The sequence below is a fragment of the Terrapene carolina genome, unplaced genomic scaffold (assembly GCF_002925995.2).
Source record: "Terrapene carolina triunguis isolate 2854851 unplaced genomic scaffold, T_m_triunguis-2.0 Scaffold33891, whole genome shotgun sequence".
In the NCBI taxonomy this organism is placed as follows: Eukaryota; Metazoa; Chordata; order Testudines; family Emydidae; genus Terrapene; species Terrapene triunguis.
In genome coordinates this window covers 13,585,909-13,596,968 of record NW_020698242.1, presented here as the reverse complement: position 1 = coordinate 13,596,968, position 11,060 = coordinate 13,585,909, and the positions used below count along the sequence as shown (strand labels likewise).

Here is an 11,060-nt window from a genome sequence, read left to right as displayed (position 1 = left end):
CCTCATGGCGGAGGGGGGAGCGCAAGGTGGAAATTTCGCCTAGGGCGCCAAACTTCCTTGCACCGGCCCTGCCCAGGGCAGCGGGTTGCTGCCCTTGCTCTTTGATGAGATGCCTATTCTGGGGGCTGGGGAAGTCTCTTCTCTTGGCTTGGGGCCCTGGAACAGAAATTGTGTCTCCATCTCTCCTCGGCCCGCCGGCTGCACAGTCACGCCCCCAGGCATGGACTGGGCTCCCTGCCGCCCACTCGCCAGCCGTGCTTGCGGCCAGGAGGCGCCATTGGGTGAGAGCTGGCTGTAGTTCTGGGCAAGTCCCCGTAGCGACGGGGCTCAGCCGTCCGGCCATCGTTCTGCCCTGTGACGCTCATTCCGGCGGCTCAGGTGCGTTCCCCTTTGGTTGTGCCCTGCCCCTGCCGGTCCCGGGGAGCCAGGGCGGAGGAGTGCACCGTGTTTGCTCTGGCGCTTTGCTGCACAAGGGCCCAGGCGTGTTTGCTGGTGGGGCAGGCAGGCCCCAGAGGTGAATGCTCCTGTCTGGGCGCTGCTTAGGGGTGGGTGGGGATCAGCCCAGGTCTGCTCTGCAGCCTTTGTTTCTGGTTGTTTGCAGAACTGCAGATGGGGGGTGAAATCCTGCCCCAGGGAAGCCCAGGGGAGTTTTGCCGGTGATATCATCAGTGGAGCATCCATAGGGTTTTATCTAGTTAGTGTAGGTGGGCCTGGATTCCCCCCCCCCAATCCAGCACAGAGGGTTGGATGATGCTGTCCTTCGTCAGGAGTTCTCCTGGGGGTTGTGGTTCCTCCTGTGCACGGGGTTGCCAACCCTCCCGGATTGACCGGGAGTCTCCTGGAATTGGCATCGATCTCCTGGTGACTATTGAAAGCAATCCGGGAGATTTTAATAGGCCTCTAAAAGTCCGGTTGGTGGCGCAGCGGGGCTAAGGCAGGGTCCCTACCTGCCCTGGCTCCGTGTGGTTCCCAGAAGGGACCGGCATGTCCAGCTCCCAGGTGGAGGCGTGGCCAGGGGGGTCTCCACACGCTGCCCCCGCCCCAAGTGCTGACTCCTCAGCTCCCATTGGCCAGGAACCATGGCCAATGGGAGCTGCGGGGCGGCACCTGCGGGCACAGGCAGCACGCAGAGCCGCCTGGCCGCGCCTCCACCTGGGAGCCAGACATGCCGGTTGCTTCCGGGAGCTGCCCGAGGTAAGTGCCCCCCAGCTGGAGCACACACCCTTCACCCCCTCCCATGCCCGAACCCCTGCCCCAGCCTTGAGCCCCCTCCCGCACCTAAACTCCCTCCCAGAGCCTGCACCCCAAACCCCCTCCTACACCCCAATCCCCAGCCTTGAGCCCCTCCTGCACCCAAACTCCCTCCCAGAGCCCGCACCCCAAACCCCCTCCTACACCCCAGTCCCCAGCCTTGAGCCCCTTCCTGCACCCAAACTCCCTTCCAGAGCCCTCATGCCACCCCCCTTCCCCCGCACTGCAACCCCTTGCCCCAGCCCGGAGCCTCTTCCTGCAGCCCAAACCCCTCATCCCCAGCCCTATCCCAGAGCCCGCACCCCCAGTCAGAACCCTCACAACCCTCCTGCACCCCAACCCCCTGCCCCATCCCAGTGAAAGTGAGTGAGGGTCAAGGAGAGTGAGCGATGGGGGGGGGGTGGAGTGAGTGGGGGTGGGACCTCAGGAAGGGGTGGGGCAAGGGTGTTCACTTTGTGCGATGAGAAAGTTGGCAACCCTACATGTGCACAAGGTCCCTAGAGATTTTCTCATGGTGCTTTACTAGCCAGGCTGAAACTCCCTGGAAGACTGTGGCTGAGGCTGACTGATTGTAACTTGCGTTCGGTTCAATCTCTGTAGTAACATTTGACTCTCATTGGGTTGTTTAGGGGCTTTCTCTGAAAACTCCTGCTGGCTGTCTTTCCCAGCTCTGGCAGGAGGTTTCTAGATGAGGTACAGGCTTCTCTACAGTCCTGCGCTTGGAGGCCTCTTTGCGGCTGGTTGTTTTTTCTCTCGCATTGGACGGCTCGGCACGTGGATTTACTGAGGTCACATGTGTTCCCTCCAGTTCCATTTCTGCAGCAATTTAAGTTTCCCTGCTGAACAAAAAGGGTCAGGAAGGTGATGCAGCCGGCACGTACCCTCCCCTGCTGGCTGTTTCCCTCTGCGGGGTGATGCTGTGGTCCGTGAAGCATTTCCTGGCAGGGAACCACTGGAGGATGTTCTGTGACTGGCTGGCTGCCTTGTGACGAGGGCATTAGGGAAGAGTTTGCTGCTGTTGCACGGCAATTGGTTGGGTCTGCGTTTGTACACTGGGATGGCGGCTCCGTCCTTGCCTGGCCCCGCAGAATGTGCCCGCATCTCAGCTGCCAGGAGCTGACACCCCCTTCACCCTCTCAGGCTTTCCCACCATTCACTTCCTTAGGGCTGCCAGTTTCGGCTGGGCCTGCTCCTGGAGGTTTCATCACATGACATAAACTTTAATTAAAGATTAACCGTTACTTCCTGGAAATGCCAGGACATCCTGGAGCGTTGGCAACCCAATGTTCTTTGGCCGCTACCTAATCCCCAGGTGTAGGCGGCAGAGATGACCCCGGCTGTTACCTGGCCTGCGTTCCAGAGCCGACGGGATAATAGCGGGGGCTGTGTGCTAGAGACAGAGGCCACGGCCCCGGGCTGTTCTGTAATGGGTCACTGGGCTGCATGAGCCACAGTGGGAAACGAAGCCCCAGGAGAGCCCCTCCGCTGGCTTTGCTGCAGGGGGCTCCTGGGAGCAGCTGACCCCAGGGAAATGGATTGGGGACTTCCTAGCTCAGTTCTCAAGGGCGCTGAATTAACTCTCTCACTGCCGGAGCACAGGCGGATACAGGCAGGGCTGTGTATCGCTCTGTGGAGGGAGGGCAGTGCCCAGCCTGGGAGGTGCATGTGGCCCTGGCACGGGAAGGGTTGATCCAGGACCTTTGCTCAGGGGTGTTGTAGAGCAGCCAGGAGGTAGCTGTGATGGTCCCAGACGCGTATGCAGATACCCCTATCCCTGCCCCGCCCCTGCTCAGCGTGCGAGAGAGCCCAGACGAATGCCAGCACTTGGCCAAGCCACCATTCGGCCCTGGACAGACAGCAGCCAGAGGTGCCCAGACGTTCCTGTGTTACCGCCTGAAATTCCACCCAAGCCAGAGTCTCCCTGCGCCTCTCTGGAGCCAGAGGGGAATTCCGCAGTGAGCCCATGATGAGCTGAGAGGCTGGAGGAGTTTTTCTTTCCAGGAGTTTTGAGTGTTTCTCTTTCCTGGGTAAGAAACTAATCACAAGAAGGAAGGCAGAGGGGTTCCGAGAGCTGATGGAAAACTCCGCAGGGAACTCCGCAGGCCACGACTCCAGGCACTGCTCCTGGCAACACCAACCTGCTCCAAGGCTTGGGGAGCCCTGGGCAGGTGCCCGGGAGCCGCGCGGCACAGTGGGGTGGTTGGCAGCGGGCTCCTGCTCGGAGGAAGGCAGCTGCCGTTTGCCATTGGTGCTCTCCTGGGGCTGGGGGGTGTTAGTTACTGCACTGGCTGCCTGTGAGTTTCCTCTCCTTTGGCCCTGCTCCGGCACCCCGGCTAGCTGCATTTGAGGCCGGCTTGGTACGTGGGCTCAGACACAGCTCATCCGCTCCCCAGGCCAGCGCAGGATGCGCCCGTGGTGGGGTTTCAGGGGCGGTCTCTCTTCACCTCGAACTGGCTCCTGTCAGGCCCCTGAGAGCTGCCCCGGCGGCACGGCATCAGCTTGCTGACGTATGCGTCTGCCGCCGCCGTCATTTAAGGAAGTGTCACGCGGCTGGGGGAAGCAAGGTGTGTGCCGCGATGGCGGGGGCGTCTTCCCCTTTCAGTCCGCAGACGGCTCCCTCCCCACGTCACTCAGCACCAGCGTCCCTGGTCACTGTGCCTCGGCCTGGGAGCTCACCCGGGATGACGGCTCCCTCTGTGCTGCTGCCTACCACCAGGGCTTCCTCTGCCTCTGTCAAGCACCAGCCCACGGGGTCTCAGTCGGGGGGACCCTCCTCCCTTTCTGTATAGCTGGGGGAGGGTCCTACCCCTTCTTTCTGGTGTAACCTGGGGACAGGGTGTGGAAGGGCTGAGGGCCCTGCTCAGGCTCCTCAGAGAGTGGGGGGGGGCGGGGCGACGCTGCCCAATTTGTCAGCCCTCAGCCTCTCTGAATGGGGCGAAGAGCCCAAGGGAAGGGAGTGACCAGGGGCTCACCCTGCAGTCCAGCCCCCCAGGGCCTGCCAGGACCGTGCCTGGCTCCTCACCGCTGCAGGCTCAGGTCAGTCTCCCATGGATATGGGCAACGCCAGCCCTGCGAGCAGGACCAGCTCCACTGGACCGACACGCACGCAGTTTAGTGCACCTGCTGGAGGGGCCCAAGGCAGGCCTGGGGGGCAGTGACCGAGCTGGGGACAGGAGCCCACTAACGGACCAGCAGGGGAGGGGCGGCACCGGTCACTGGCAGAGCGACATGGGTGGAAGAGCCTCCTACCTCAGTGACTTCCCCTAGGTGTGCAGCCTTGTGCCTGCTCTGAATCTTTGGCAAGCCCAGAGCCCGAGTCTGGAGCCCCCGGTCCCAGTAACAGTCTCAGTTCCGGCGCCTCTGACCTTTGCCTCTAGCACCACTCGCAGATCAGCATCACACTTACCCCTCCTACCCCTGAAGCCAGTAACTGCAGCAGCCCCCTGTCACGGAGTGTGGGGGGACACAAGGCCCTGCACCCCCGGCTTCCTGCGATTCACCATGACTCTCAGCCAGCCAGTAAAGCAGAAGGTTTATTTAGACGACAGGAACACAGTCCAAGACAGGTCTTGCAGGCACAGACAACAGGATCCCCCCCAAGTTAGGTCCATCTTGGGGTCCCAGGGCCCCACAGCCCCCTTGGGAGGTCAGAGCCCCGTCTGCCTCCCAGCCATTCCGCCAGCCAGCTCCTGAAACTTCCCCTTCAGCGACCCCTCCCACAGCCTTTGTTCAGCTTCCCGGGCAAAGGTGTCACCTGGCCTCTAACCCCTTCCTGGGTTCTCACGTTACATGCTCCAGTGTCTTCCCTCAAGGCCAGTCTCCCATCCCCCAATGCAGACCGTCCTAGCCAACCTCCTCTGCCTTCCCAGCCAACACTCCCCACTCAGCATTCAAAGACCACATTAAGAACAGTCCCAGTTGGTCACACCCCCCCCCCCATGCCGCACAGCCGCCTGCCCGGCCAGGCCAGACCCTGCGCTTCGTCCCCCTCTGGGCTCTGGCTTGCTGTCTGCAGCAGCTCCAGGGACCCAGCCAACGAGGCCGAGGGAAATGGATGGCGGTGACCTCCTGGCACGCTCTGGGGACAGCAGCTCCTCTGGGGCAGGCCAGTTCCCAGGGCTTTGCCCAGCCCAGGGTCCCTGCAGCCAACCCCCCCATGCTGGTAAAATGACTCAGTGCTGGGGTTTCTCCTCCTGGTCCGTGACAGCCCGGCAGCTTTGTGCCTGTCACCCAATGGAACGGACGTGGTCCTTGGACCGACGCTCCCCCCTGCCGCAGGGTCTATCCGAGGTGCTCCCTGCCTGACCTTCCCCGGCTGGGAGCAGCCATGTTCCCCTGGCTGTGATGTGCCAGCAGGGCTGGGTTTCCCCTTTGTGTTTTGCAGCGAACTGATGGTGTAATGTAACATGGCCTGGCCCTGATAACCCACCACATGCAAATCCACCCTGCCTTCCCATTCCCCTGGGGCATGCCAGAACCCCCAGCGTTTCCCGGGCGGCACACTGAGCAGGTCCCTGTGCAGTTCTGAGCCGCAGGGCTTCCCCAGGGCTGGGGCGTGCTGGGAATGGAGCCGCGCAGGGCTTTCATCACTGGGGGGTTTCTCAGGGAACTGAGAATCCTTGAGCGGGTGGGAAACTTTCCTACTGGATAAAGCTGGTGCACCCTGGCGTCCCCTGACTGGGGGCTGCTCAGCAGGGACGACTCTCCCATTGGCAAGGAAAAGCTCCTGGAAAGGCCGAGCGCTCCCTCAGGGGCTGCGTGGTGCCGGGGTGGCAGGCACGCTGCCCCTGCCATGGAGAGCCTCAGCGCCCAGTGGGGACTCACTCCTGAGCCTGCATTTCCACTGCCTGAGTTCGGGAGCTGCTGTGCGCACAGGCGGGCCTGGCCTCGCGCCGCGCAGTGCTGAGAATCTATCCCCTGCCCAGCTCCAGGGTGAAACCTCTCGCCCCCCTCCCTCTCCTGCAGAGCTCAGCCATAGGCGGGAGGGTTGTTCCTGATGGGGGGAGTTTCCCAACTTGCTGAGAGGAGGCAGGGAGCAGCAGGGGCTGGTACTTACCCGTCTATTAGAGGAGTCTCGGTCATGATTCTCTCGGCCTTTGCCCGGTAAATCTCCGCTGAGCAGAATGGGAAAATGGATACAAGCAAGTACCCGCACAGCATTGGCTTCATGATGGCCAGACAGGGCTTCTGATTCCTCCACCTCCCACCCTGCTCTAGAGGGGTCCCTCCGGCTGGGCACAGAGACTTCTCTGCGTAAATGAGACTGTCTAGTCCAAAACCAAGGTCTCAGAGATGTTCCTTTGATTGGGAGGTCACATTCCTTGGAACCTGGCTTAGGTAACAGCCCAGAGTCAATAAGTAACCATGCGGGACCATAAAGCAATCCGGAGCCATCTCTAGCCAGCTGCACCTTAGCTTTGCCATACATGAGCTCTTCACAAAAGCGCCCTGTACAAAGTGTTCAGGGCACACATGGGGCAACCCCCACACATGGTCTTGAAGCTCGAAGCCCATCCCGCTCAGAAATGTCATGCGCAAGCAGCGGTTTCAGGTGCCGTCCTGCAAAGGCCACGTCTACACTTGGAGCTGGGGAGGCGATACACGTGTGCTAGCTCTCGGTGAAGTAGGGCACCAGAAGCAGCACAGGCAGTGTCGAGTGTTAGCACGGGCCAGCTGCCCCGAGTCCGTGCCTACGGGGTCCAGGCAGGTTGATGCTCTTGGTAGCTAGCCCGTGCTGTGCTGCCACGGCTGCTGTCTGTTTAGAATGTCACCATCGATGGTGTTGTTAGGCGTGTAGCTGCTCAGGTGCGGGGCGGAGAGCGAGCCGCATTCCATCTGCTAGGCCTGATTAGCTTGGTCCAAGAGAGGCAAGTCTGAGGACACGAGGGGCCGGGCAGGAGACTGGAAGTGGGAGATGCCTCCACAATCCCTCATTTGCAAGGCATCTAGAAGAGCTGAGCGCAGCCGGGCTGCAGACCTCACTGCGTGCGGCCAGGCCAGGCCAGGCGGCTGTCGCTTGTCAGAGATTCTCTCTTCCCAGAGCAGCAGCTGGGGAGGGAAGGAGTCTTTGAAAGAGGAGAATGTTGTGGTGAAACCATGAAAAATCGGCTGGGGCAGGGCCTGCCGCTGCTTTCAAGGGTCCCTTTAATTCCACACATTTCAGGCCCAGCTGCCATTTGCCGTGTCGGTCCCAGGACATTAGTGAGACAAGGGAATCGTTTTTATTGGACCAACTTCTGTTGGTGAGAGAGACCAGCTTCCGAGCTTCACAGAGCTCCACTTCAGCCCAACCTGGTCAGTCTCCTTCCAGCAGAGACCAGGGCCCTCAAGTTCCCTCCGTGACCCCTGTGTCTAGGGGACCTTGGTTAGGGAGAGGGGAAGTTGGAGGGCTTCCCCTTAGAGTAAGTGTGAGACAGAGTCCACCCAGGGCATAGGCAGGGATTGCAAACCAGCAGAGCCCATGTACTAATGGCTGCACTGTCTGGACTCCCTCGCTAATGATCTAAAGCCCCCCGGGGTTTGCACAGACTTTGCAGGTTCGTTTGGTTTCGGGTTTACACAGAGAGCGTTCCCTTCTGGGCCTGGTGCCATGTTCCAGTCAGGACGTACCCCTGCCGGGGGATCTAGTGGGGGCATACGCCCGTCCTCAGCTGATGGCACCTTTCCTGATCTCCAAGCTGGCTTGTCGGCTGTGTCAGCTGATGGGGTGGGGGCGTGTGGAAGACACAGGTCTAAAGTGCAGCGTGTTTCTAGGGGCCATGCCAAGGTGATGAGCGCAGTGTAAATAACCAGACAGCGAAATGCACAGACGTCAGCGAGAAAACGAAAGCCGCTCTCTCCGCTCTGGATTTTCTCCTCCGCGGGGCCCGCTCCCAGCTGGAGAACTTGCCACATGGTCACAACAACAACCAGCTGAATCTGAATTACAATGGTGTGGCAGAGAAGGGGTTAGCCACAGACAATAGCAGGGAAGTGGAGGAGCACCAGGGAGAAAAGTATCTGTGGCTGGGGCCTGAGAGGGGAGATTCTTTGCTGCCTTGGGCGCTGCTCGGCCTGGCATGCCCCGCAAGGCCCTGCCCGCCACGCCACTGGGCCCGGGAATGCGGGGCCCCAGGGTTTGAATCCCAGTCAACCAATGTTTTAAACAGCCAGCGCTCGCTGTGCGGCCCTAGATCCATCCACTTGCTCTTTGGCAGGGCCAGGGCTGTGCTTTTTGCCCTGTGCGGGATGTGTGAGGGGGCACATTGGCACTCGTTCCTTACCAGCCACTTCTGCTTTCTAGCCTGGCACTGGGAAGTGTCTGATACAAAGAGGCTGTTCCAGCCGCTGGTCCCAGTTCGGGGCAAGTGCACCTGTACTTCCCCTCCATGGCCCAGGCTTCCGGCTCCCCTGGCCGACACCTCTCTGGGGTGGAGACCTGTGTCTCCCTTGGGAGCAGGGTATTTCCAGACTGCCAGCTCCCTGCCTTCCCTGTGCTCTTCCCAGCACAGACAGGCTGTCCTAGGACACCTGCTAGCTTTCTCTTCAGAGCCGCCTTGCATTGCTACAGGTCGTGGTACCCAGGCAAGCCGGCTTTGTTCTTCAGGTAAAAAACATTACAGAGAAAACATATTCAAACCAGCAAGAGACCCATGCTAATAACCCTCCCAGGGATCACCCCGACTCTGCCAGGAGCCGTCCTCAACGTGCCTCCCGCAGACTTTCCTTGTGGTTACAAGTGCATCACAGCGTCAGCTGAGAACTAGCACCGGGTCGTATGGGGCCCCATCGGCCCAGTCCTGCCAACCCTACCCTAAGGATTGGGACCCTCGCTGGACCAGGGGTCCTGGCAGTTTGCTAGAGCAGAACTGAAAGCCCAGAGCCTGTTTAAAACCAGGCTATTTATCCCCAAACCCTTCCTTTGTGTGTTGGGCCCTGGAGGATCCAGTCTGAGCAGTACATGCGCATCCCCCAAGGGCGGCTTCAAAGGGCTGCTAAAGGAGGAATTACTTTAGCCCCCACTCCTACTAGAGCAGGTACGTGCAATGCTGCAATGGCACACACAACTGCATGGCTAATCCAATGGACCCCAAAAGCCTTAACCCCAATTCAGTAAGGTTTAACTTAATCCAATAACATTTATCTTAATCCCATTAGGCTTTGTTCAGGCTATTGCTGGCCTGTCACCACCTGCCCCCACCAACGGGAGCCCCAGCTAGCAGCTAGAGCCGGGAGTGGTCGGCTCCACGCACTGATTGAATCCAGCCGGCAGGGACTCCAGGGCTGGGTGTGTGTGTGTGTGTGGCGGGGGGCTTGCCAAGTGGTCTGGCCAACGCCCCGTTCTCACACCTCATGCAGGCTAGTGGAACTGCAGGGGCGTGTGGAGATTCGCTGAGTTAAAGTCAGTGCAGGGCTGGCCGGCTGCCTGGGGCGCAGGGCAGTTGGATGGCTACGCTCTGGTCTGTGCCACACACGCTGCAGCTACCTGTGTGTTCCCGCGAAGGGCCCCAGCACCATGCTCGATGGAAATCCATTTCTCCGGGGTGGCGCCTGGCGCTGTGCGAGAGAGGCCAGGGCAGACGCGGTGGGGCCTGCTGCGGTGTGTGGAGATGCCACCAGCACACAGGATGTCAATTTACCACCCTCCGCATGGGAGCGTCTTAAGGCACCTGGCTCCCTCCTGGCTCCCTCGGCTCCTGCCAGACTCTCAATGCTCGGCCAGCACTTTCCCGTGCTGGTCCCAGCCAGGGGCTGCCGTCCCACTGGCTTGATTCTAGGCCCTTTCCATCCTGCCCGGCTCCCTCTCTAGCCATGGGCTCTCGCTCCCGGCACCCAGTCTCAGCGTGGCCAGTGGCTGCTGCAGCTGCCACTCCTCAGCACCCTCCAGGCTGGCAGACCCACCGGGCTTGTTCAGGAGAGTCCCGGCCCTCGCCCCGTGGCACCACTGGCCGATGAGCAGACCAGCGCAGGGGCGGGAGGTTGCTGAGGGGAGCATGGCAGTCACTGGAGGGAGCCGAAGGTCCCGTTGCTCTGGGTGGTGTCAGCAGTTCTCAGATCTTTGAGGTGACGCTGCTGTCTCCTGGCCTGGTGCCCCGAGAGCATCTCAGGCACGCAGGCTGTGACCTTGGGGCCGTCATAAATTGCTGTTATCACTGCTGTAAATGGTGAACAGTGTTCCCAGCGTGGGGGAGTGAGGGAGCCACCTTCAACAGGGCCTACGGCACAAAGGGCAGCCTGCCTTGCAAAGGGGACCCGCTGCCTCTGGCTGGCTGGGAGGCCCAGAACCACTGGGTGGCTGCTGTGGGGGTGCAGGTTGGGGCAGAGGTGCAGTTCCTGGGCAGTGGTTGGCTGCTGGGGGAACGTGACGGGGAGGTATCAGGCCTGGCCCGTGTGGCTTGCAGAGCCGGGCCAAGGCGGGGGTGATGGCTGGGGGAAGCCGAGGCTGACATGTCGCTTCGTTCTCCACCCTGGTCTGGGCCCCGAGTGCTTCCCAGGCTGTGCTGTGGACAGCACGTTTCCCGCCCTGCTCCACCCTCCCTTCCCTGGGGATGGGCGCTGAGTGTCAGCCTGACCCTGGGAGACGAGTGCACCCAGCCCGCGCCCTGCCAAGGCTGGGCTCAGGCCCCCGGAGCAGGCGCACTGGATCTGCTGACCTGGACCCACCCCTGGCTTTGGGGGCGGACGGTGCCAGGTCTGCTGGCAGTTCGTGAAATTAAACCAGACACTTACCTTGAATGCTAATGGTGGTGAATGTGATCGCTCAGCCAGTGCCACGGGGGTGGGCTCCGGCACCTCCCCTGCCGCTCTGGGGAGTGGGCTCCGGCACCTCC

The 11,060-nt window shown here is 61.0% G+C and overlaps 1 protein-coding gene across 1 annotated transcript in view; it reads right to left on the bottom strand.

The window, feature by feature from the left end:
- The window catches only part of LOC112112024 (dipeptidase 1), a 16,242-nt gene extending 9,822 nt beyond the window's left edge, over window positions 1-6,420 (bottom strand). The window contains exon 1 of the mRNA XM_029914237.1: window positions 6,308-6,420. Coding sequence (XP_029770097.1) covers window positions 6,308-6,420 — 113 coding nt within the window. The remainder of the gene's footprint in view (window positions 1-6,307) is intronic.
- Window positions 6,421-11,060: the final 4,640 nt, after the last annotated feature.